At 42.6% G+C, this 27,882-nt stretch overlaps 1 protein-coding gene across 1 annotated transcript in view; it reads left to right on the plus strand.

The window, feature by feature from the left end:
• Positions 1–27,882, plus strand: part of LOC117872003 (sodium channel protein type 5 subunit alpha-like) — a 101,159-nt gene that overhangs the window by 68,937 nt on the left and 4,340 nt on the right. The window contains exons 21-27 of the mRNA XM_034759934.1: positions 3,478–3,651; positions 4,168–4,290; positions 17,329–17,607; positions 18,373–18,426; positions 25,124–25,265; positions 25,929–26,029; positions 27,602–27,872. Of these exons, the coding sequence (XP_034615825.1) occupies positions 3,478–3,651; positions 4,168–4,290; positions 17,329–17,607; positions 18,373–18,426; positions 25,124–25,265; positions 25,929–26,029; positions 27,602–27,872 (1,144 nt within the window). The remainder of the gene's footprint in view (positions 1–3,477; positions 3,652–4,167; positions 4,291–17,328; positions 17,608–18,372; positions 18,427–25,123; positions 25,266–25,928; positions 26,030–27,601; positions 27,873–27,882) is intronic.

Here is a 27,882-nt window from a genome sequence, read left to right on the forward strand (position 1 = left end):
GTGTCCCCTTGCTGTCTGCGGAGGAATGAATACAGTCATTAAAAAAACTGGCCCAAACTGACCCAAATCAACAGAGGGTCCAGCAAGACAAAGAGATGACCCAGTGACTGAACAATCATCTCTAACAGAAGGAAACCCCAGGAAGCAGGACTTGTGAGCTGAGCTGGAGAACAATGTGTCAGGTGACTGGTAGAAAGGAGCTTTTTGGAAGGACTCGGGAGCCCAGATCTGTGGGACAAAGAGGAGAGAGAGCCAGAGATGGAGTCCATCACAACTTGGCTGGCTCATCAAGGCTTGGCCAGGAAGGACTATGGCTTAACTTCTACCTCTCTGTGTTCAGCTAAGGATTTTCAGAAACAGGTGACTAATAAATGGTTACCTTGTTTTGAAAAGACTGACTGTGTCACTGTAAATGCTCACTGAGAGCATTGTGCCCTGAAGGGGCACAGGACAAGCCTCCCACAGGACTCTGGTTTGGCTGGATTCACTGCAGGAATCCATGGAGAGAGACAGGGGATGCTGGTGCCAAAGGCCCAGTCTTAGAGACCATGGGCCTGCCTCTGTGGACTTGTGTAGGTCCTTGGGGCCTGGCACACAAAAGGGGTCACTCCCAGGAAACTGGTGACAGGCTGGGGGGATAGACCTGACTCTGTGACAGTCTCTTTCACCAACATAAGTTGGTCCAATAAAAGATATTGCCTCATTCACTTTGTCTCTCTAATATCCTAAGACCAACATGGCTACAACAATACTGCAGAATTTTGTGCCTATATGAAAATATATTATTCCCCTAGAATCCACCAAAAATAAAATTCTTTGGGACAGAAGTGATGCATGTATGTGTGTGGGTAACTGTAAGCTACAAGTTGGTAAATTGGTGCAAGTCTGACTTTAGTGTGAGTCTAAGTTTGTGTAACTTACATATTGACGGGCCTTACGTAGGTTTAACTAACTTAGTTTCTCTCTAGGATTACATTTTCTTAGACTCACCTCAGAATTTGACTGTTTGTTTCACAAATTGTATCCAGGAAATTTCTAGGCCTGTAATGAAACTTTGTGATAGTCATCTAGGTCTGTAGTTGACTGAGTCTATGGGGTTGTCTTCACCTATGGGATACTTCAGTGTTGCTGTGAGTGATGCAGCAGGCATCAATTTAGCTGGTCTGATGAAGACGTGATAAGTCAATGCAAGAGCACTCTCCCGTCTACTTCAGTACTACATCTCCCCGAAAGGCAGGGCCGGTGGAAGGAAGTTTCGTGTCCCAGGCAAAACTTCCACCTTGCGTGCCCCCTTCCCCCCTTGGCAGCTTCCTCCCCCTCTGCCCTGAGGCACCCCCCCCCCGGGCAGCTCCCCAGCCTCCACCCTGAGGCATCCCCACCACCGCAGCTCACCCCTGCCCCGCCTCCTCCCCAAGCACGCCATCGCTGCTTCACTTCTCCCACCTCCCAGGCTTGCGGTGCCTAAGCTGATTGGCGCAGCAAGCCTGGGAGGCTGGAGAAGTGAAGTAGCCGCGGCATGCTCGGGGATGAGGCAGGGCAGGGATGAACTGGGGCGGGGAGTTCCCCTGCATGCTGCCCCTCCCCCCCCCCGCTGCAAGCAGCCCTCTGTGCGCTCCACTGCCCCAGCTCCCTCCGCCTAAATGCCGGCGGCGACCGGGGCAGCCGAAAATCGGGCTGCCTCAGTCCCTGCCGAAGAAAATGGGGCCCACCAAATCCTAGTATTCTAGGTGACTGCCTAGGTCGCCTAAATGGTTGCACCAGCCCTGCCGAAAGGTTGAAGCTATGTTGATGGGAGAGCTATGTTGACTTAAATTATGTTTCTTACGTAACTTAACTAGCATAATTTAGATCAACTTACCGTGTTAGTGCAGAACAGGCCTATATTTGTAACAGGGACACCTGTTTATACTTGTATTAGGATTTTCAGAGACAGGTGATGGAACTCCCAAACTTCCACATGTAACATGTGATGTTCCTCAGCTGCTTTACATCTGCTGCTGATCTCTCTCAAAATTCTGCTTCCAAGATCCTGATTTCTTTGATGTTCTTCCCTAAGTGAAGAATCATGTCAGCTCTCCAGGAAGGTTCCTAGAGCTGAAATGCATACACAATTCTAAATAAGAACCTGCTGTTCCCTTCTTGAAACAAACAACAATTTGTAAGATTATTTCATCATTAAAACAATGACCACATACCAAGTCCTTTCAGCTTTGATACTTAGAGGACTTATTTATGCTGATGCAGGATTTGAGGAAGCATAAGAGATATCAGAGTTGGCATTTCCACCACCCATCTTTACATTTTTCTCATCCCCCATCTCACCGCTTGTAACCACTTTGTCTGCCACAAACAGATTTTTGTGTCACAAAATACAACTTTAATGAAGATTAACTATATATATATATATATATATATATATGGAGCCAGGATTGTTCCTTGCATATGATAATATTTTGTAGCTCTTCCATAGTATCTAATATGTTCTTTTCATTATTGTCACTAGACCTGGTTGAAAAAATGTTTGGCAAAACTTGTTTTCTCCAAAAAAAAAAAAAATTTTAGGGAACCCAAAATTTTTTACAACATTGTGCGGAGAATCAGGGCGGTGGCCTCAGCCTGCACTCAAATGAACTCCTCCCTCTGCTCCTCCAGCTGAGCCTGGTGGTGTCCTCAGGCCTCGATTGGTAGCTCCTGTGCTGAAAGTGCATGTTCCCAGTCTCCCTGCAACTGCTGTTTCTTCTGAGTACTGCTCACAGGCATACTATGCCTGGTCCCACTCCTCCAAAGTAGGAGCTGGTTAATGTAGTGTAAGCTGCACTTGCAAGAGAGTGAGTACTAGGTTGCTAGCCCAATGTTGGGAAGAGCAGCAACTCTGGATGCTGCCATCTCAAGTGGGACCACAAAGGTGGCCCCCAACTCCCTCTCTCGCTTCTAGGGAGTCACTGTCACAGTGGTGATAGGGAGCTACATCCAGTCGCTGTGCCACCACAATGAAGTACTCCAGTATGACAGAGGTTGGCAGCAACTTAGGGAATGCTGAAGGGATCCCTTCTCTCCTCCACTCACCCTCCCCATCTGACCTGCCTCACCTCCATCCCTAAATGATGCAGTGAAAATATGAATAAACATGAACAGTAGGACATTTGCTGTTCTAGATCAAAAAATGTCTAAACAAAGCATTTTGGCATTTTCTCAAATGAAACTTTTTCTGGATTCTATTCTGTGAAACAAAAAAACTTTTCCAAAATCATGGAAAACAAATTCTGTATTTTTAGCCAGCTGTAATGATCACCTTCATTGGGACTATTCTTATGTGCAAAGTTAAGCTGTTTTGTAACTGTTTGCAGGATGAGCCTCCAACTTTCATGTGGTTTGGGGTTTCATAATGAAAAGTGCATACATCTGTCATCTCAGCACATTAAATATAATCCCAATCTACAGAGTTTCAGTGGAATATTTTAATCTTAATTATTCCAGGCATTTGAAGATATTCATCTTCAAAACAGAAAAAACATTAAAACCATGTTGGAATTTCTTGATCAAGTCTTCACTTATATCTTTGTCTTGGAAATGTTTCTGAAATGGCTGGCTTATGGCTTCAGGAAGTATTTCACCAATGCCTGGTGTTGGCTTGATTTCCTTATTGTAGATGTAAGTATTGCATTTGAACAATTCTGTGAACTGGATACAGCAACAAAATGTTCATTCTTCTTTTTTGGATGTACCTTGAAGGGGAACTGACTTTTAGAAAGTGCTGAGCACCTATCATCTGAAAATCAGGACTCTTTAAGTTGTCTGAATTTGGGCAATGAAAATCTCTGTTTAAAATGTTGGATTCAAAATTCCTCCATCTTTAATAATCTCAGGTAGCGTTAATAACTCAGATAAATGCATTTGTTTTGTTAAAATGTATTGGGTGAAATCTTGGCACCACTAAAGAGAATGGGTATTTTACTATTAATTTCAATGGGACCAAGATTTCACCTGTTATTTTTTAATTGTCAGTGTCCATTTAAGATGCATTTCTACTTGTGCTATACAGGCTGTTTATTCACACTTCCACTGGTAAGATTTATTTTTTAAACAAGAGTTAAAACAAAAGAAGAGGAGAGGAGGACGGTAGGATTGCGCTAACATTTTGGACTTTTACTTTGTGTCTTCATTCAGGTCTCTTTAGTAACCCTCATAGATAAGTTCCTTGGAAATTCCAAAATAGGAGCCATGAAATCTCTTAGGACTCTCCGAGCTTTGAGACCATTAAGAGCATTGTCACGGTTTGAAGGGATGAGGGTAAGAGTAAATAAAGCAACCATCTATTGTGAATATCAACTATTGTGAATATCAAGGATGTAAGGTGACAATATTTTATATGGTTTTGTTTTCATTATGTTGCACAGCACCATAGTTAAGGTTACATTTAAGAATTCAGTTTTAACAGGAGCTTTAACTACCTATTTTGTAAAAGTCTCATTGAAATGGCACCAAATGAAACATAGAATATAAACTATGAGCACAGTTTGAATTTTTTGTGGTGGATTGGTGAAAAATGGGTCGATACAGAGAATAATAAATTTTTTTTAAATCATCCCTTTTGGCAATTTTTCACTACATTCTCACTTTTCTTTGTACTCCTTATAGCAAGAACTCTACTACAATCTGGGACCTTTCTTTTGCTTACATTGTTGCTCTTCATGTGCTGATCATTAAAATACCAATTGTACATTAGGAGTGTTTGTCAAGAGAGCACTTTATAACTTTTTAGCCATAATGGCAAATTTAAGCGCACTTATCTATGTTTTAAACTTGGGTAGCTCAGTCTCTTGTAAAGAGTGGTGTGTGTAGTGTGTTTTGTTTTGTTTTTGTCAATTCGCTTTAGAGTAGGTCTTTTGTTACTACTTTTAGTATTAGTTTTAACATTCAGTTAGGTATTGGTACTGGATGATAAGCAGCTATGTTGGCTCCTAAATCTCCCTTTTTCAAAACATGACGTTCATGTATTGTTATACCAGCCACATGAAAAGTGTCTTTACTGTCTAGATAAGTGGCATATTCCTAGTAAATGTGCAATCTGCTGTTCTTTTGGCCAGTGGTTTCAAATGACCTGGGAGATTAAACTCCGGATGTATCTCCTGGGCAGATCCATGAGACCTGATTCCGATCCTGGTCATTCGGACCGGTTTGTCTCCAGTATTCCCTCAACAAGAAGTGCTCCTGTGGTTGTTAGAAGATATTTGGCTGAAAAGAGCTACAGATTTCATTCTCCTGGTCCTTCAAGGAAAAAGAAGGCAAGATCACCTTAAGCTTCAAAAGGGACTTCAAGGCATAGAAAAGTGCCCTTAGAAGCCCTGAATCATATGACTAAGAGCTCAGAACTGTTAAAGAGAGAATCTTCTGATGGTACTGAAGCCTCAAAACTACCTCGGAATGTTATGGTACCATCTACTGTACATGGTCCATCAGGGCGCATGGGTTCAGTACCAAGTGCCCAGTGCCATTTAAGGTCAAGGATGCTGCCTCCAGGTCTCTTTTCTCTTTAATGCTGCATGTACTGATAAGTTCTACCGCTCCAGCTTCGGTACCAGTTATTTCAGGTCCTTCATTCACCATACAATCAGATTTAGTTGTATCTGATCATCCAAAATCACCTCTAGTGGCTTATGCTGAAAATCCATTATTGGTAATGTATATAGGTGAATCATAAATACCGTCTATTGAACTTCTAACTTTTGGGTCTGAAACTCACTTAATGAAGACTCCTCAAAGTCCTTATTCAGAAAAATATGTATTTTCTTCAGCTTCTGGGGCAAGTTTGGAGGGATCTCCTTCTTCCAATATCATATACTTCTTTTTGGTCTCTCCTCAGCTACAAGAGTGTTCTGAAAGGTTCTGGAGATGGAGGCTACTCACCCTTATCAAGAGGCAATTGTGGTACTGCCATACCTCAGCAACTGGCTGTTCGGGGAAATGCTGTTGGCCTCCCAGAGGGCGCTCTCACTGTTCCTGCAGTTAGGCTTCCAGCCTAATGTCAGGAAGTCCGTGTTGACTCTTATTCAGAAAATACACTTAGTTGGGGCATCTTTGGATTCGCTGACTGCCAGGGCCTATCTTCCCATAACATTAACAAACCTAATCAAGACTATTTGAGCCTTCAGTCCTCAGTGAGGTTTTGTTTGCAGCTCCCTGGATCACATGGTGGCTTGCATTTTCATCACAGATCATGCAAGATTATACCTTTTGCTGCTTTCAGGGGTGGCTCAGGACAGTGTAGTCACCACACAGACACAGCTTAGCAATACAAGTTTCTGTTCCATGCCAGATGAAAGATGCCCTAGACTGGTGGAAGGATCACCACAATGTTGGGGTTGGCATTGCCTTTCTTCAGTCAATGCCGATGGTCACCATAATGACAGATGCATTGCTACTCAAATCAGGGAGGGAAATATCAATGTTCATACAGTCCAGGGCAGATGATCACCTCAGGAGACCAGTCTCCACAACCACCTTCTGGAACCAAGGCAGTCAGAAATGTCTGTCTTTCTTCTTCTGATCAGAGGGAAGTCAATGAAGGACATAAATCCACACTGTGTAGAGGTCAAGCATAGGAGTTTATTACACACACCGCTGGCGGAGTGTCACCTGGCTTATCAGTCTCAGAGAAACTGTCAATCAATTGATTACAATAGAATATATAGATTTTTCCATGGGTGGGGGAAAGTGACGGGTAGGCAATTCCACACCCCAGGATAGGTTTTGCAGCAAGACAAGATAGCACATTAGCCAATGGTTAAAGGTTACATAATGTCTCCGCTCATGGTCTCAAGTTAGCAGTTAACATTTTATCAAAGTATTAATTAAATGTTATTAGTATAAAATATATATGTTGAATTCTGATTTGGGGTCCATAGGAATGGAGCAACTCCTTTGATTGTCCAACAGGTACATTCCTAGGGGTTAAAGCAAAGAAACAGTGAAAGTATATGACAATACAGATTGTCTTCTTTATGTCTTAAAGCAGGGCATTGGTCCCTGGGAAGGAAGGTGGAAGGATGCCTTATCTTTATACTGACATGTGCCAATTTTCATAAACTCAAGGTTGGATCTGTGGGAAGAACGTTCCCTACAGAAGAAACACAATAGGAACAGGGATCCTTTGTTCAGTTTGAAACATTGGATGAAACATCATTATTCAGTTGTTGCTTCAACATCTGGCATTTCTACTGACCAAGCATATCTTAGCAAAGGCAATGTTATCTTGTTTACCCCAGCTTTCTCTTAGATGATCACTATTTGCTAGGCCTCTGGTCTCCAGGCCAAACTCTGGACTTTGGGTATGAAAAAGAGCTGTTATATAAAATGCACATGGATTTTAACCCTTCAGTCAAGATCTTGACAAACAAAGTAGCCTGCATGTTTTATATCAATAGACAGGGTGGCATAAGATCCCCTGTTTGTGTGTTGAAGCAATTATGCTATGAACCAATTTCATAACTTATATTCACATTTTGGCAATGTACACATTTTCCCCCCAACATGTCTGATTCTAAAAGTGATGAAAAAGATCAGGCAGGACAAGGATAAGGTAATCATGATAATCCCTACGTGACTGAGACAAGCATGGTAGCCTTACTTGATTTGACTGTTTCCTTGTCCGATGATCAATCCCCATGCTTCCCTCATCTTCTCTCTCAAGATGTGGGATAAGTGCTTCATCTCAACCTAAAGATTCTCCACCTCAGGGCATGGTTCCTCAATGGTTCATGGGCATAGAGTCTACCTGTTCAGTAGAGGTACAGCAGGAAAGAACCTACCTATAGTACTTCAGAAGTGGAACAGATTTAGCTGTTGGTGTGAATATTGCAAATTGCACCTGAATCTTCCTCACCTTCACTTATCCTAGATTGCCTGCTACAACTGAAGAAAGAAAACAGGCTTAATAAATAATTTGATTAAGATTCATCTAGCTGCAATATCAGTCTTCCATTCTCTAGTGGAAGGGTTCTCAATATTTTCTCACTCCACAACTGTAAGGTTCATTAAAGGACTGAGGAACTTCTTCCCTCAAAGCCCCTGCTCCAGTCTGGGATCTTAATCTAGCTCTCAGAGGTCTCACAGGGCGTCCTTTTGAACCTATGGTGACCTGCTCATTCCTATACTTATCCATGAAGATGGCCTTTTTAATAGCCATTGAATTGGCATGAAGAGTTGGGGAAATCAGGGCCTTAGTGGCAGATGCTCTCTTTACAATATTCTTCAAGGATAAAGTTTCCCTATGTCCACATCCCAAATTCCTTCCTAAAGTACCATCTGGGAATGAATGACAGGGGATGGATCATTTGGTGATTACCTGTTCTGTTCATTCCCTCTGAAGCACTTGGCATTAGCCATGTCAGAAGACAGGATATTGGGCTAGATGGACCTTTGGTCTGACCCAGTATGGCCGTTCTTATGCTCTTATCTGAGTTTAATATGAACTAGACCAGTGGCTCTCAAATTTTTGTACTGGTGACCCCTTTCACATAGCAAGCCTCTGAGTGTGCCCCCCCCCCTATAAATTAAAAACACTTAATATATTTAACACCATTATAAATGCTGGAGGCAAAGCGGAGTTTGGGGTGGAGGTTGACAGCTTGCGAACCCCCCCATGTAATAACCTCGCGACCCCCTGACGGGTCCTGACCCCCAGTTTGAGAACCCCTGAACTAGACCATACATTTACCATTTTGCCCCAAAACCACATAGCTCGGGTCAGGAAGCTTCTTTCCATACCTTAGATGTCAGAAGAGCACTGACTTTCTATCAAGATAGAACCAAATGATTCCAGAAGTCTCCTAGACCAGTAGTTCTTAATCAAGGGTGCAAATACCTCTGGGATACTCAGAGGTCTTCCAGAGATCTATTCATCTAGATATTTGTCAAGTTTTACAACAGGCTACATAAAAGACACTAGCAAAGTCAGTACAAACTAAAATTTCATACAGACAATGACTTGTTTGTACTGCTCTATATACTATACACTGAAATGTAAGTACAATATTTATATGCCAATTGATTTATTTTGTAATTATATGGTAAAAATTAGAACGTAAGCAATTTTTCAGTAATAGTGTGCTGTGACACTTCTGTATTTTATGTCTGAGTTTGTAAGCAAGTCGTTTTTAAGTGAGGTGACACTTGGGGGTACGCAAGACAAATCAGACTCCTGAAAGGGTTACAGTAGTCTGGAAAAGTTGAGTCACTATTTGTCTCCACTGAAGACAGATCTAAGGGTTTCTCTGTTTCTACCCAAATACTATCAAGATGGATTTGGGGATATATCATCACTTGCTATGAGGTTGCCAATTCCTAGTCTCCTGCTTGGGTTCTGGTCCACACTACTAAGTCACAATCAACATCTGTGACCTTACTTAAGAATGTTCTAGTACTTGAAATTTGCAAGGCCACTACGTGATCTTCAGTACATACTTTCTCCAAACACTATATCATGCCTCTAGATCTGATGTGGCAGTGGGTAGCTCAATTCTTTCATCTGTACTAGACTCTATTCCAAAACTGCCTCTTCCTGGGGATACTGCTTGGAAATCACCTGAAGTGGAGCACACATAGGGATATTACTCAAAGAAGAAGGAACCCTCCCTGTGCAGTCACTGTAGTTCTTCAAGAAGTGTATCCCTATTGGGTGCCCCACTATCTGTCCTCCTTCCCCTCTGCTTTGGAGTTTTCTTGGTGGGACTTCATGGTAGAGAAGGAACTGAGGGTGGTTCACCTGTGCAGCTTTGTATAACCTCGGCATGGGCCACAAAGATGTGTAGGGCATAAGAGCAGGTTGAATGGAAACTGCTAATGAGAATCTCCAGTTGAAGGTGCATGGGACTCTTGCACACCTGAAGTGGAGAACCCATAGGAACACACATCTTGAAGAACTACAGTTGCTGCACTGGGTGAGTAACCTTTCCTTCTAGACTTGTGGATCTTTACACAAAGCATAGATATGATTGAGTTCTGATGTCCCTTTTCTTGATGGTTAAACCCTTCTGAGGCTTGCAAGGGCCTTCCGTTTGTATCTCTTCAACCAACTCTGAAGATAATGGATGCCTCCGAACTGGGTTGAGGTGTGAACTTCCTACATCAGATTCAAGCATTATGGTCTCAGAAAGAGTCTCTTCTACATATAAACATGTTGGAACTGTGAGCAATTTGTCTTGTCTTGTCTTGATCTGACAGGACAAGGTTGTTAAAGTCATCAACAATATCACCACCATTTTTTACATAGAATCATAGAATAGAATCATAGGATTGGACAGGACCTCAAGAGGTCATCTAGTCCAGTCCCCTGCATTCATAGCATGACTAAGTATTATCTAGACCATCCCTGACAGGTGTTTGTCTAACCTGCTCATAAAAATCTCCAATGATGGAGATTCCACAGCCTCCCTGGTCAATTTATTCCAGTGCTTAACCAACCTGACAGGAAGTTTTTCCTAATGTCCAACCTAAACCACCCTTGCTGCAATTTTAAGCTCATTGCCTTTTGTCCTATCCTCAGAGGTCAATGAGAACTATCTTTCTCCCTCCTTGTGAAAACTATCATGTCCCCCCTCAATCTTCTCTTCTCCAGACTAAAAAAAAAACCCAATGTTTTCTATCTTCCCTCGTAGGTCATGTTTTCTAGACATTCAATCATTTTTGTTGCTCTTCTCTGGACTTTCTCCAATTTGTCCACATCTTTCCTGAAATGTTGCCACCAGAATTGGATACACTACTCCCAGTAGAGGACTAATCAGCATGAAGTATAGTAGAAGAAATACTTTTTGTGTCTTGCTTACAACTCTCCTACTAATACATCCCAGAATGTTTGCTTTTTATGCAACAGTATTATAGTTGACTCATATTTGGCTTATGATCCACTGTGACCCCTAGATCACTTTCTGCAGTACTCCTTCCTAAGCAGTCATTTCCCATTTTGTCTGTGTGCAACTGATTGTTCCTTCCTAAGTGGAGTACTTTCCATTTATCCTTGTTGAATTTCATGCTATCTTCTTCACTCCATTTCTCCAGGTTGTCCAGATCATTTTGAATTTTAATCCCATCCTCCAAAATTCTTGCAACCCCTCCCAACTTGGCATTGTCCACAACTTTATAAGTGTACTCTCTATGCCATTATCTAAATAATTGATGAAGATATTGAACCGAACTAGACCCAGAACTGATTCCTGTGGCACCTCACTCAATATGCCCTTCCAGCTTGACTGTGAACTACTGATGGTTACTCTCTGGGAATGGTTTTCCAACCAGTTATGCACCCACCTTATAATAGCTCCATCTAGGTTGTATTTCCCTAGTGTTTTTTTTTTTTTTTTATTGGAAGGCTGTGAGACTGTATCAAAAGCCTTACTCAAGTCAAGATATACAATATCTACTGCTTCCCTTCCTATCATTTCAATTTATATTCGGGTTATTTAACAGAATTTGGGTTGAATTTGGGGAGAAGCTGCTAACAGAAAGTTATGAGGTAAGAAATTTCTTATTCTGTTGTACAGCTTCTCTCCTCATTCACTGGTAATTCATTCCTTATTACCCTGTCAAAGAAACATAAACAGACAAGAGAAAAAAGATCAAAACTCTTTTATGTCAAGAAGTGCAACTTCTTTGGGAATGGTGTATACAATATCAGGTGTCCCGGAAAACAGTTCATCTACCAGGTCTTTTGAATGCTCATACAGACCAACTAAGCAGTTTTCATCAGACCATGACTTGTCTCTGAAGAGATCTGCGGCTCTTAGGAATTCCAGAATTGGGGTCAGCCTCATGTAGATCTGCTTGCTACAAAAAGTGTCAGAAGTATTGCACAAAAGCAGGGATCAGTCCAGGCTCTACAGCTGACATGTTCATCATCCAATAGTCTGTAGGTCTTCATTTTGTCTACCCTCCGCTGATTTCAAGAACTTTAATGACGCTCAAGCAAGACTCAGTTTACATGATTCTCCTTGCACCAGCATGACCAAGACAGTACTGGTTTCTGGAACTGTTCAGATTGTCAATACATTCACTGATCACCCTTCCTCTACTTCCCAACTTGATATCACAGAGCAATCCTTTGTCTGGACTTGTCAGCACTACATCTGAAGAACAACAGTTACAGAACAAGTTAATAACCATTTTCCCCCTGCCTATTATTCTACTATAATTAAACTCTGCTTTATCCTTCCCCCCCGCCCCACTTCTGGGATTCACTGCTTGCTACTTCCCATTAGCAATGAATGAGGAGAGAAGCTGTACAACAGAATGAGAAATTTCTTACCTCATAACTTTCTTTCTGTTAACAGCTTCTCCCCAAATTCTGTTAAATGACCAGAATATAAATTGAAATCTTTCTCTGAAGGGAGATTTAGGCATATATTGTGTTAAGGCTAATTTCATACATTATATCAAGTCGTCTTGATGATGATGATGATCAATTCCTGGAGTATTTCCACAGCTGTGGAAGAACTCTTCTGATAGCCTGAGAGGAAGGCTTAGTCCTGGAGCCTCCAGCAACAACACTGGACTGCCTCCAAATTCCATGGGGGGGCATTAAGCCATTAATAATGAATTTGGAGAGAAGCAGCTAATAGAAAGTTGTTTTTTTTTTTTTTTTTCTTTTTTTTCAATCTCTGTCACAAATTCAGGTTCAATGTAGGTTTCTATGAATGAAAAGTTATTAAAATCTATTGGGTGTTCAAAGGCCCATGATATAAATTGGTTGCCTCACTCCAGTTTCTAAAGGATAACTATATACATTAAGAAAACAAAACACCACCAGCACATTTGGAATCCTTTCCTCAAAATTTGCCACAGGTTGGCTTTAGTTTAGACTAATCTTTAATGAAAACTGGATGATCCCTTCTGTTGCCACCCCCTGATAGCAATTGCTTTCCAAGGTTGAGACATATTAGTGGGGCACTGTGAGGAAATTTATGCTGCCATTAATGAATATGTGTGTCCTGACCTTTTCGATAGCACTTAATTCACTAATTAATAATCATAATGAAATTTTACCTTCACTCACAATATGGTATTGTACACATTAGTGACAGAAAAAGCCTCTGAGGATTCAGCTTACTTCCCAAATTCAAACTTTGCCCCCTGCTTCTCATATGTTGACCTAACGAATACAATCCGTGCACTCGGCACATCTAGATTACATTGCTATAACTCACACTACCTGAAGCTTCTGAAGGCCATACTACACTGACTTATAATAGCTCAGGATTTGGTTCTCCTCATGGCCTTCACAGTTATCTATTGCAAATATGTAAAGTCACTTTTCCATGCAGCCTTTGGAACCTGTAGACAAATATAAAAGAAACCGAGAAATACAATATTAGTAGCTTAGAAGAAAATGAAAATAATGTGCTCTGGCGGAGAATAAGAATAGGCATTTCCACAATCAGAGTCAAAACTAGATAAATTTTCATTTTGTGAATCAATATCACTTTATCTCAGACTCAGAATTTAAGAGAGAGAGTAAAGGCTTGTGTCGGCAAAGATCCTAATTTTGAATGCATGAAAGCATTGAGACGCAAACCCATTCAAATATAGACTCAAGTCAGTAGACAAGCTGTTAGATCATTATATATGAGTATTAATGTGAGTTATTGACACCTAGTAGTGGATTTGAAAGAAAAAGCTAGTAATGTAGTGGGGAAATAATTACTTTTTGTGATTTACAGTGGGTATAAATGCATTTTAAATGTCTTTTCTATTGTTTGATATACATTGTATTTTATGTGGTAGGAAGAATTTGAATCCTGGATAACTGGTCTAAATCTGCCCTCAAATAAAACTGTGCAACCCCTATTGAATTCCATGGGAGTTGCACAGATGTAGCTGAGGCAGATTTGTGACTAACATATCTACTGCTTTCCTCTATTCTGTTAAGCATTATCCCAAACTATCACCTATGTGGGAAACCCTGCATGGGGAATTTGCCACAGTTCCTCCTGTGGAAGAAGCAGGGATCAGTTTCAGATCTTGCAAGATCCAATAAAGGTAGTGTCTGTCCACAAGGGGGTCCTATGCCTCTAGATGGATTCTGAGGCTTCTTTCTTCCCATCCCAGCCCCTTGGCAGCACAGCATCAGTGGGAGAGGCTTTCACAAGATAAGGGGAAAGTAAGGAAAAAATGTTGCAGAAGTGGCATTCCACATACTATTACATGTATATGGCAAGTAAGGTTTGTATAGTAAGCTGTACTCTCTGTCTATTACAAATCAGATGTAATATCCTTGTGCTCTATTGACCATAGAGAAAAATTGATATGAGGGATGGTCAACTATCTGAACTGTCTATGGAGAATATGAAGTAAGATGTTGCTGTCTTTGATCATAGGACTGGAAGAGACCTCAAGAGGTCTTCTAATCCAGTCCCCTGCACTCAAAGCAGGACCAAGCATTACCTAGACCATCCCTGACAGGTGTCTGACCTGCTCTTAAAAATATCCAATGACAGAGATTCCACAACCACCCTCGACAATTTATTCCAGTGTTTAATCACTCTGATAGGAAATTTGTCCTAATGTCCAGCCTATACCGCCCTTGCTGCAATTTAAGCCTATAGTCTTTTTGTCCTATCCTCGGAGGTTACTGAGAACAATTTTTCTCCCTCTTGAAAACTGTTATGTCCCCCCTCAGACTTCTTCTCTAGACTGAAAACACTGGGTTTGTTTAATCTTCCCTCATAGGTCATGTTTTCCTAGACCTTTAATCATTTTTGTTGCTCTTCTCTGGAATTTATCCAATTTGTCGACATCTTTCCTGAAATGTGGTTCCCAGAACTGAGGCCTAATCTGCACAGAGTACAGTGGAAGAATTACTTCTTGTGTCTTGATTACAATACTCTTGCTAATACATCCCAGAATGATGTTTGCTTTTTTTGCAACAGTATTACAATTCTAACCCATTAAGACTCCCAGATCCCTTTTTGCAGTACTCCTTCCTAGGCAGTCTTTTCCCATTTTGCATATGTGCAATTGATTGTTTTTTCCTAAGTGGAGTACTTCACATTTGTCCTTATTGAATTTCATCCTATTTACTTCAGACCATTTTTCCAGGTTGTCCAGATCATTTTGAATTTTAATCCTATCCTCCAAAGTACTTGCAACCTCTCCCAGCTTGGTTTTGTCTGCAAACTTTGTGTACTCTCTGACATTATCTAAATAATTGATTAAGATATTGAACCGAACTGGATCCAGAACTGATCCCTGCGGGACCTCACTTAATATGCCCTTCCAGCTTGACACTGAGCCTCTGATAACTGGTTGGAACACTGTTCCCAGAGAGTAGTTATGCCCCCATCTTATAATAACTCCATCTAGGTTGTATTTCCCTGATGTATAAAGAGGAAGTGAATTGAAAGGTGATCTACAATTAGACTGTAGGCTACTTGTGGTTAATGGTTGGTTGGTTTATGGTGCTTTGTAGCCCATACTGGAAATTATATGAAGTAGGACAAGTAGATGTAAGAGGGTTTCTGGGTGGGGATATAGGAGTAGAATTAAGACTGTAGAATCTTAACTACATATTTTGTCCCTGTTTTTATAATCAGTGTTCTAAAAATGTTGTTTTGAATTAAGATATTTATTTACAACTTTAACACAATCTTAAAGATTTTGTCTGGGAAATGCTTTAGTTTCTACATAAGCTATACAGAACTTAAAAATTCTCCCCCCCCCCCAGGTCATTGGAGCATTTAACCACAGAAAGTGCAAACTTGAATAGTACAATATTTGTGGTTTCTTTCCATTTTTCCTGATGTGATGAAAGGTGTCTGAAACCTGTAAAGAAACAAATATAAGGAACTTGCCTGGGTTTGGAATTTATTATGAATCTTAAATGTGCTCACCCGAATATAGCGTAAGTTTCATACTACACCTGTAGTCAGTTTGACACTCCCCCTACTCCTCCCAAAGAAGTCCAGCCTTCCACTTTATCTTTAGATATTTCTTGGGTGTAACACCCAGTGGCCTGCATGACCCCTCTCTTGCAAAATGTCACCTATGGGAATCCAGCTGGCCCTATTGGCTGTGACCTGTGTGAAGGTAAATATCACCCATATCTATCTTGTTTGGGGTACAGGGTTCCACTCTGAAGTCCATGTCTGTCCTTTACTAGAGATCAAAATTGGGACCAGCAATGAGCAGAAGCCCATGTCCTAATCAGGATGTGACAGCTTTGCATTTATTGACTCTTGAGATCATTAGTAGAGATTACACTTTGAAGCACCTAGCCAGATGTAATAAGATCCACAGTGGAAGTTAAAATCTCCATTAAGCATGAGTCAGAACATGTTATGGTGTTTTTATCTTTTTTATCATTTTCTTGTGTGAGTTCATTGGAGAGCATAGTAATTGTCTGGTTTCACCCACACAGTTGTTGTTGGGGCATTTCCATATTGAAGCAGGTTCTCTCGGGGATTTGGGTGGCCCATTCCATGATGCAATCTTCTCCTCTGCCACAATGATCAACACTCCCTGCCCCCCCGCCCCCCACTCCTCTGCAACACACCTTTCAAGGTCCATGGGTCCTACCCAGGCCTGTCATAACATGTGGTGTACCTCACAAATACCCACATAGTTGATATTTGGACAATACCAGACAATTACTACACTCTCAAATGAACTCCTACAGGAAAATGATAAAAGACAAAAACCCTATCACCTGTGGGTGAACACTTTTCACAAAGTGATCACTTTATTTCTGACCTATCAGTCCTCATCCTCAAAGGAAATCTGCACAACACTTTCAAAAAAGAGATCTGGGAGCTTAAATTCATAACTTTGTTAGACATTTATAATCATGGATTGACTAGAGACACTGGATTTATGCTTATTACAACAATCTATAACCCACTAAGAACCCCCACCCTAGCTGCTTCCCCCCCACCTTCCTTTGTCCCCTGTGGGTGGAGGGATGTTAATGGGTCACTTCACCTTGAATGGTCCACTGAAATATATGTTAATTACTTATGCTAAACACTCTGTTACACCTTGTATTTAGCTGTGACATTCTGAGTAGGTTTCCCAGACCTGAAGAAGAGCTCTGTATTGGCTCAAAAGCTTCTCTCTCTCTCTCACCAGCTGAAGTTGATTCAATAAAATATATTACCTTGTCTAATAAAACCTATTAGCTTGTCTCTTAATATCCTGGGACTGTAATGAATAAAACAACAATGCATACAAGGGATTGCTTAGATTTTTCAAAACAGTTGAATGTAGTGAATAGCTATTTAGGGCCATGCTCATGTCTATAATGCCTATAATAACTGTATGCTTTTCTTTCATTTCACTTTTAAGGTGGTTGTAAATGCATTGATAGGTGCCATCCCTTCCATCATGAACGTTCTGCTTGTCTGCCTTATTTTCTGGCTCATTTTTAGTATCATAGGAGTGAACCAATTGGCAGGACGATTTGGAAAATGCGTTAACATGACTGAAGAAAAATCAGTATTAAATAAAAGTATTAAGAACAAACAGAATTGCACAGCCTATAATGAGACACACAAAATATATTGGACAAATGGTAAAGTCAACTTTGATAACGTTGGTTCTGGTTATCTGGCTCTTCTTCAGGTGGTAAGTTCTGTTTTGTTTTGTTTTTTGCTGGCTGGCACAATGGGGTGGTGTCATGGTGCTGATTTCTTACCCACCACTGTGCAAAGTGGTAATAGTGGCCCTACAGAGCCTTCTCTCCCCCTCCAGCCCATGTTCAGACTGGCAATATAGTTAGGCCATGTGGGGCCTCTTACTCTAGTGTACAGACATGTAGGGCCTAGGGGTGATCTACAAACTGATGATGTAGCTGTTTGAACATATGTTACTCTGATTTGCAGCTCCTGGGAAGATGGTACGTTTGTTTTAATTTCATGAAACTCAAGGCAAAACTCTCTCCCTGCCAGAAATGGGAAGGGGGAAGACAGCATTAGTGGGCTAGTTCCAATTCCCTGAATCTTGGGCTCAACCCCTGCTCAATACAATTTAAACCTGTTGTCAGGCAGCTTTGGTCTGCCACTGAATTAAGGTCCTTAATGGGTCATATACAAGTGGAGGAGTGCTATGGCAGAATATCACTGCAGTCTGCATCCTCCCTCTCCTGACATGCCCTCTATGCAAGAAGATGGTGGGCTGCAGAGGCCTAGGGCCCATCTGTGTCATAGACATGTCATCAGGGAGATCCCCCCCCCCCCCCACACACACACACCAGAAGTAAATCTACTGGGCATTTATGGACCGACTGTAGTCCCTTTGCACCAACTCAGTGCCACAAATATGTTGTAAACAGGTTAAAATATCTGTCCCTGAAAGTTGAATATGATTTTAATAATTTGTCTTTTATTCTAGGCGACATTTAAAGGTTGGATGGACATTATGTATGCAGCAGTAGATTCACCAGGGGTAGGTCACAAATATTAAATATTTTCCCTGGTGACCATCTCTCCAGGTTTTTAGTTGTTTCATCTTTTTCATACTTGTTAGTTTTAAGTGATACAATGTTATAAGTCTTTTCTGTTAACTGTTTTCTTGGTGTTGTCCGCTTATGATAAGACTCCCTGATCTTTATTTCCAACATCTGATATGCACATTTCACTTGCAATACCATAATTATAGTTAACTGCTACAGTGAATGTTTTAGAGGGAAGTTGCTTTGTCAAATTCAAAGCCTACGAAATTATAACTAGGAGCAATTCAGGGTTGAACTAAAGTGGATGACAACCATTTGAAATAAATTGTCAAATATTATTTTATTTAATATTTATATTTCTGTAACATCCAGAGGCCCCAATCAGGGCTCTATTGTATTAGGTGCTATATGAACATAGAAGTCTTGTGTACACAGAGTGGGAGGGCAGTTCATGCACAATGAATTTTTGTACACTGAGTGGTGCATATTATATAGTACACACTGGCATACAGACTGTAAATATTGCTTTCTGATTCAACATGTATCTGTGTGTGAATAGCTGGGACTTTCTGTGGAGTAAGCGGTCAGCATTCGGAGTGGGTATCCAATGGTGCTTTGCTTCACTGCTGGGCTCTATACATTCTGGGGCTTTTCTAGCAGAAGTCAGTCAGAAGTGACTGGAATTCTGGTACTTGGGGTAGGGTTGCCAAATTTCTATTTGCAGAAAACCGAATATCTTTGCCCCCCCTCTCCCCCAAGGTCATGCCCCTGCCATGCCCCCCGCTCACTCCATTCCCCCTCCCTCTGTTGTTTGCTCTCCCCCCCGCCTTAATTACTCATTTTCACTGGGCGGGGGTAGGAGGTTGGGGTGCAGGCTCTGAGATGAAACCGGGGATGAAGGGTTTGGGGTGCAGGAGGGGGCTCTGGGGTGGGGCAGGGGATTCGGGTGTGGTAGGGGGTATAGGCTCTGAGCTGGGGTGCAGGCTCTGGGGTAGGGTCAGAAATGATGGGTTCAGGGTATGGGAGGGGGCTCCGGACTGGGTCAGGGGGTGGGGATGTGGGAAGAAGTTTGGGTGCGGGATACATGCACTCAGACATTAGTCCTCTCTAAGGCCTTGGCTAGACTTGCAGATGTATAGCGTTGTGAGTTAAACCTGACTTCTTGCAGCTGAGTAGGGAAAGCACTGCAGTCTGTCCACACTGACAGCTGCCCAGTGCACTGTCGTGGCCACATTTGCTGCAATTGCAGTGCCATTGTGAGCGTTGCATTATGGGCAGCTATCCCACAGAACACCTTTTCCCATTCTGGCGCCGTGGGTTGTGGGAATGGGGCGTGGGTGTGGGGGATTCTGGGTCCTGTTCCAATGCCCCGGGATGCATCACTTCGCATCCCAGAAATCCCTTTGTTTCTGTCCACCTTTGGCGCCATCTTTCAACGGTTTATGTGCAACACGATCTGTCTGCGGGAAATGGAGCCCAAACTGCTGAGGCGTATGCTGACGAGTCTCGCCAGCATGTCACGTTTGGCTGTCGAAATATTCCTTAAGATCCAAAGTGAAAGTGAGAGTGAGGAGTCTGACAATGCTATCGAGCCACGTAACGCATATGACACGAAATTGCTTGTGGCATTCACGGACATGCTCAGCACCGTGAAACGCCGCTTTTGGGCTCGGGAAACAAGCACCGAGTGGTAGGATCACGTCGTCATGGAAGTCTGGGATGACGAGCAGTGGCTGCAGAACTTTTGGATGAGAAAAGCCACTTTCATGGGACTGTGTGAGGAGCTTGCCCCCACCCTGCGGCGCAAAGACACGAGATTGAGAGCTGCCCTGCCAGTGGAAAAGCGTGTGGCTATTGCAATCTGGAAGCTGGCAACTCCAGACAGCTACCGGTCGGTCGCAAACCAGTTTGGAGTGGGAAAGTCGACTGTTGGAATCGTGTTGATGCAAGTTTGCAAGGCCATTAATCGAATCCTACTCAGAAGAACCGTGACTCTGGGTAACTTGCAGGAAGTAGTGGATGACTTTGCACAAATGGGGTTCCCTAACTGTGGAGGGGCGATAGATGGGATGAACATTCCTATTCTGGCACCACCCCACCTAGGATCCGAGTATGTTAATTGGAAGGGGTATTTCTCTATGGTTCTCCAGGCGCTTGTGGATCACAGTGGGCATTTCATTGACATTAACACAGGCTGGCCCAGAAAGGTGCATGATGCACGCATCTTTTGGAACACTTGGCTGTTCAGGAAGATGCAGGGCGGGATTTTTTTCCAAGAGTGGAAGATCACAGTAGGGGAAGTTGAAATGCCCATTGTGATCCTTGGAGATCCCGCTTACCCGTTAATGCTGTGGCTCATGAAACCCTACACAGGGAGCCTTGACAGCAGCAAGGAACAGTTCAACTACAGGCTGAGCCGGTGCCGAATGACTGTGGAGTGTGCCTTTGGCCGTTTAAAGGCCCGCTGGCGATCTCTGTATGGGAAGCTGGACTTGGCCGAAAACAGCATCCCCACGGTTATATCCGCATGCTGTGTGCTCCATAATATTTGTGAAGGGAAGGGTGAAAGCTTCACTCAGGCATGGACCTCTGAGGTTCAACACCTGGAGGCTGAATTTGCACAGCCAGAGAGCAGGGCTATTACAGGGGCCCAGCGCGGGGCTGCAAGGATTAGGGATGCCTTGAGGGAGCAATTTGAGGCTGAAAACCGGCAGTGATATCTGGTGCCCTGCATGGGAGTGAAGTGCAGTAGTTCCAATCTTTAGGAATCTGTTTGCTAAGCAGACAAGCAGACTTGCAGTGCCTGTTTATTTCCTGGGCTAAGGAGTCTTTTACTTTATGCAATAATAAAGAATGTTTTCAAAGCCAAAAAATCGATTTATTGAAAAGAAACAAGGGGGTGGAGTGGGGAACAGTACAATCACAGATTCGCGTATGTCCTGTCTGGTGTGCTGTGCAGAGAGTGCTGCACTTCAGGACAGCTATACTGCATGGTGATGGGGATTGAGTGCAGAGGGTAAGGGTCGTGGTTTTCGGGGTTGGGTGGTGAAGATACTGTTTTTTGGAGGCAGCGGGTGGCATGAAGAACACAGAAGTTGGGGAAAGTGGGTTGGAGGTGACAGTGGGGCACAACGGAAAGAGTTTTGGGACAAGGGCTGTAGGGGGGGATGGCGTTTGTGTTTCCGGTACTGATCCTCTTTCTGCATGGCTACCAGCTCCTGGATAATGTCTGCTTGGCACTCCAGGATTCTTATGAGCCTATCAGTGCTTTGCTGTCGGTGCGCGGTGCTTTGCCGCTGGTGCGCTGCATTTTCCTGGCGGATCCTGCTTTCTCTCTCCCTCCAGTTCTGTGCTTTCTCATTCTCTTTAATAGATTGCCGCATGTCGTCTTTGCTTTTTTGCGGTCTCTTCCTGAGTCTTTGCAGTCTCTGAGCAGGCGATAAGAGGGACGGCTGAGGTCTCAAGGTTGATGCAGCTGTATAGGCAAAATGCAACATTTAACAGAGGCAGCATTGTTTATACCAGACAGAGTAATGATTCCCCCCCGCACTTAAGGAGTAGAAAACACACAGGGTCTACACAATAGCATAATTTTCCCGTCCGAAACAGAGTGCACACATCCCATGGGCGCCTCAAAATGGTGAGTAAGGGGGACTGATTGTTTCAGGGCTGCACTGTCCTCTGGGTTTCTGTGCCTCGGGGAGAGCCAACAGCTTCAGGGGGCACCTACACTGAACACTGTCCCAACATTTTCCACAGGAGTTCGTCCTGGACGATATCTCGCTGCTGAGGGTGACCTGGGAGGGTCTTCTACTGCAATGCGACTTCCGCCCTGGCCCATATGCAGCTTGCCTGTGTGCAGCAATGGTCCCCTTGTGGCACAGTGGTGTGGACACGTTAGCCTGGCTGGGACAAGGACCACGGTGGCTCTCCAGATAAACCTGCGCAAGCACATTGCACACGTTCTGGATGAGACATTCGAGGAGATTACCGAGGCCGATTACCGCGATGTGATAAACCACATCAATGCACTATTCTGCATCTAGGCATGCATGCCTAACCCTCCTCTCCCAAAGAGCCCGCACCGAAAAAATTCCTTCCCGGTAAATGGTTTTTTTTTTCAGGAACCTGCTCTTCTGTTTGTCCTCCACCAAGTACTGGCCACTGCGACTGGCTACCTTCCTCCTGGCTCGAGAAGAGCTCCTGGCTGCATGGCTCCAGGGATTCCGGGGTGTCTCCATCTGGCCCACCACCATCACTCCCGTTTTCCTCCTCCTCTTCCTCCTCCTCCTCCTCCCACCCCCCACCGGCTCTGAAGTGTCCATGGTGGTGCTCGGAGTGGAGGTGGGGTAAACCCCAAGTATCGCATCCAGCTCTTTGTAGAATTGGCAGGTCTCAGGGGGAGCACCCGAGCGGCCGTTTGCGTCGCGGGCTTTGCAGTAGGCACTCCACAGCTCCTTCACTTTAATCCTGCACTGCAGGGCGTCCCGGTCATGGCCCCTTTCCATCATGTCCTTTGATACTTTCCCGAAGGTATCGTAATTCCTACAGCTGAAGCGCAGCTGGGACTGTACAGTTTCCTCCCCCCAAACACTGATGAGGTCCAGCAACTCGCCATTGCTCCATGCTGGGGCTCGCTTGGCGCGTGGAGGCATGGTCACCGGGAAAGATTCGCTGATAGCACTCCACACCACGCTGGGCTGAGCAAACAGGAAGGGGATTTTTAAAATTCCCGGGGAATGTAAAGGATGGGTCACATGGTTGGTTACCTGAGGCCAGGGCGGTAGAGTTTGAACTGATGACCAGAGTGGCTAGAACAGGCATTGTGGGATACTGCCGAATAATTCTGGAGGCCATTCACAGTGCATTGGGCGGCCACACTGGCGCCGCAGCGCTGCAGCGGCAGTGCAATACTTGCTATTCCTCTCGGAAAGGTGGAGTACATGCAGCACTGCAACCACAGAGATACAGCGCTGCAAATGCCTTGCCAGTGTGGACGGGGAGTGAGTTACAGCGCTGGGGGAGCCTTTACAGCACTGTAACTCGCAAGTGTAGCCAAGGCCTAAGTCAATTTGCAATGAACTTAATATACTTTCAAAATGGCTTATAGAATACATATCAACTGGCCAGATAGTACACATTAAGATTTTCATCATATTGACGCAGGTGGTTAATGAGAAATATTCTTTTGCTTATTCCACACTGTATCATTTGTGTGTACGAAAACATCTAGGCCAAGATTTTCAAAAGCAGGAGAATCTGAAGTTAGGCTCCTCATTAAGTAGCCTGATTTTCAAGTATTGAGTACTCAACAGATCCTACTGACCTCAGTGAAAACTGTTGATTAACATAAGAACATAAGAATGGCTGTACTGGGTCAGACCAAAGGTCCATCCAGCCCAGTATCCTGTCTACCGACAGGGGCCAATGCCAGGTGCCCCAGAGGGAGTGAACCTAACAGATAATAATCTAACAGGTAAGTGATCTCTCTCCTGCCGTCCATCACCACCCTCTGACAAACAGAGGCTAGGGACACCATTCCTTACCCATCCTGGCTAATAGCCATTAATGGACTTAACCTCCATGAATTTATCCAGTTCTCTTTTAAACCCTGTTATAGTCCTAGCCTTCACAACCTCATCAGGCAAGGAGTTCCACAAGTTGACTGTGCACTGTGTGAAGAACTACTTTCTTTTATTTGTTTTAAACCTGCTGCCCACCTTTGAAAATCATGCCAAGAAGGTCTTATTTAATTCTCACTGTACTCAGTAATGACTCCATTGACCTCAGTGAGAGTTGATTCAGGCATATATTTAGTTATGATGGATAATGTTTTAAACAAATGCATAAAAAGAGAAACATTATCTTGTGTCCTTGTGTGAATACTGAAGTACAAAAAACCCTAAATTCAATCTTCTAATTTCTTAGTCTTCAATTAGTGGAATGGGAGATTTTGCCCTACAGGTTTCTGAGCATAATTTTAATCAATATTAATGCCAATTACAGGAATCTGTTCTGCACAGAATAATCTTAACAAAGATTGCAAAGGAAATCAAAACAACAAATAGTTATACTAGACCTTGGGCCAAATTCTCTGCCCAATTACTTCAATGGAAACATGCCAACAGAGAATTTGGCATATTTTCAGAAGGTATTTTCAGCTTATCAGGAAGGATAATCAAATTCTAGGCAAAACATTGTTCCTTGTTAAATTGTCATCCACATTGTCTGTGGCCTCCTTGGATTTAACTTTAATCACACTACAAATTTAGTCTCTGCTTCCCTTTCTCCCCCACCACCACAGAAATGCAAGACCTATGGCTTGTCTACAGTGAGTTAGTGCACAGCAAGCCAGGGTGTGAAACTAGAGTGTAGCAGCTTACTGCACATAGTTCACCATGTGTTCACTGCTACAGCAGAGTGAAAGTCCCAGGGTGTGGCTTAGCTGCGGCAAGCAGGTGCACTGTAGATTCCCACCCTAGTTTGCTGTGTACTAACTCCTGGGTAGATAATCCCTTATTTTTGTGCATTACAGACAGGTTTTTTTTTCTGCATTTCTAGTGATGAAGCAAGTTGGATATCCTGCAAGGATCTCTGTGCGGGAGGACCCCTGCACCTATACAGAACTCATTTCAGGACCAGGGCCATACTATTCTCAGTCATTTTTCATCTTGGTTATCATTTTTGCAGAAAGAAAAACAGCCAAAGGAGGAATTTAATCCGTACATGTACCTCTATTTTGTGGTTTTCATAATCTTTGGATCTTTCTTCACACTGAATCTCTTTGTCGGTGTCATTATTGACAATTTTAACCAACAAAAGAAAAAGATAAGTACACTGGATATGTTCCCAGGCCCCTGATATATTCGTTGTGTTGTCTTCAAACTAGAGCATGCCAGCAGTACATGGAAGCTCTGAAATATCTATATACATTTATTACATGAAGCAGCATCAGTACTGAATTTAATAGCGGCAGCATTACAAGTGAAATGCTTCCCCTTCTCCATACCATTCCCCTATATCCTAGCCATGTAACTCTTGGCTATTGGGCCTGCGCTGATTCATAAGAGTCTATGAAGCCAGCTACATGGTTCCATGAATACTACTTCCCCTGCACTGGAGCTGAGCACTGTGGGACAGGGTCTGAGAGCAGCTCTGGGATTGGGCAGTGGGCCTTAGATGGAGGAAGCAGCAAGATGAGTTGGAGGGGCAGGGAGAAAGTTGCTCCTTCCCTCAGATGCATGGGCTCTTAGCAACCTAAACGTTTATCTGCTTTCTGAGCCACTAGAGTGTCACCACAGAACTGCTGCTCTGGGAGATCTTGTTAACTTGCTGCACTGTTTTGGGCCTAATAAGGTACTGGGAGAAGGGTTAGCAAGAGATGAAAGGATAGAAGAAAAAGATAAATGTTGGATTCCAATAATTTAGATGCTTGCATGGCAGTAATGTTTCTTTCTCATCAAAAATAACAGTAGCATTGTCTCCATATACTTAGGTGGACAAGACATCTTTATGACAGAAGAACAGAGAAAGTATTATAATGCAATGAAAAAACTGGGATCCAAGAAACCCCAAAAACCTATCCCAAGGCCATTGGTGAGACCACCTGAGTTCTTCCAACTAAAATATCTCTAATCAGTGAAAATCCATAGTAAAATTCACTTAATCCACTGAAAAAAAACTACTATATATATATACACAATATACCTGTTTCTTTCCATTAGTGTACAGTATTCATAGTCTTATCTCTGCACCAAGAAATTGTCATTGATTATAAAGATTATACAGACTAAATGTTTATGAAGGTCAATGCAGAAATACTGTTTTGTATATTTATCCTGAAACAGATTATCCTTCAGGATTTGTATACTCTGATATAAATATATAATCTACCTATTATGAAATTAAATAACATTGTAACAGATAAAGATTGGAGCTATCCACTAGTGAGTATATACATTTATTTTACATGGTTACTAGGGATGATTGGGGAGCTGTGGGAAATAGGAAGTGTGATTTCTTGATTTTAGTAAGGCTTTTGATACAGTCCCACATGACGTTCTAATAAGCAAATTTGGGAAATGTGGAATTACTATAACGTGGGTGCAAAACTGGTTGAAAAACCATACCCTAAGAGTGGTTATCAATGGTTCCCTGTCAAATTTGATGTATCTGGTGGGATCCCAGAAGGATCTGTCCTGTGTCTGGTACTATTCAACATTTTCATTAATGACTTGAATAATGGAGTGGAGAGCACTTATAAAATTTGCAGATGATAACAATCTGGGTGGGATTGCAAGTACTTTGGCGGACAGAAATAAAATTCAAAAATACCTTAATAAATTAGACAAGTGTTCTGAAATCAACACAGTGAAATTCAGTAAGTAAAAGTGCGAAGTACTACACCTAGGAAAGAAAAATGAAATGCACAAATACAAAATGGGGAATAACTGGCTAGGCAGTAGATCTGCAGAAAAGCATCTGGGGATGACAATGGATCACAAATTGAATATGAACCAATAGTGTGATGCTGTTTGTGAAAAAGGATAATATGTGGATTATATTGTTTTGCTTTGCTTGGCACTTGTGAGGCCTCAGCTGAAGTGTTGTGTCCAGGTATGGATGCCATACTTTAAGAAAGATGTGGACAAACTGGAGTCTGGAGGAGAGCAACAAAAATGATTAAAGGTTTTGAAAACTGACCTATGGGGAAAGGTTAAAAAAACTGGGCATGTTTAGTCTTGAGAAAAGAGTGAGGTGGGACCTGATAACAGTTTTCCAATATGGTAAGGGCTCTTATAAACAGGACTGTGATCAAATGTTCTCAATGTCCACAGTAGGCAGACAAGAAATAAACAACTTAATATGAAGCAAGGGAGATTTAGGTGCAATTATTAGAAAAAACTTTCTAACTATCAGTCTAGTTAAGTTTTGGAATATGTTACCAAGGGAGGTTGTGGAATCCCTGTCATTGGAGATTTTTAATAACAGGTTAGACAAACACCTGTCAGGGATGGTCTAGGTATACTTGGTCCTGCCTCAGTGCAGGGGGATGGACTGGATGACTTCTTGAGGTCCCTTCCACCCCTACATTTCTATTATTCTATGCATGCCTACATTCTCATAATGAATACTAAATACTTTTTTTTTTTTTTTTTTATCCTACAGAACAAATACCAAGGGTTTTTATTTGACATCGTAACAAGCCAAGCCTTTGATGTTATCATCATGATTCTCATCTGCCTTAACATGATCAGTATGATGATAGAAACTGATGATCAAAGTCCAGAGAAGACTAACATTCTTAACAAAATCAACATACTCTTTGTTGTCATCTTTACTGTAGAATGCATCATGAAATTATTGGCCCTAAGACACTACTACTTCACCAATGGCTGGAACATTTTTGATTTGAGTGTTGTCATCGTGTCCATTGTTGGTAGGTAAAA

Source organism: Trachemys scripta, chromosome 2, assembly GCF_013100865.1.
Source record: "Trachemys scripta elegans isolate TJP31775 chromosome 2, CAS_Tse_1.0, whole genome shotgun sequence".
NCBI classification, from domain to species: domain Eukaryota; kingdom Metazoa; phylum Chordata; order Testudines; family Emydidae; genus Trachemys; species Trachemys scripta.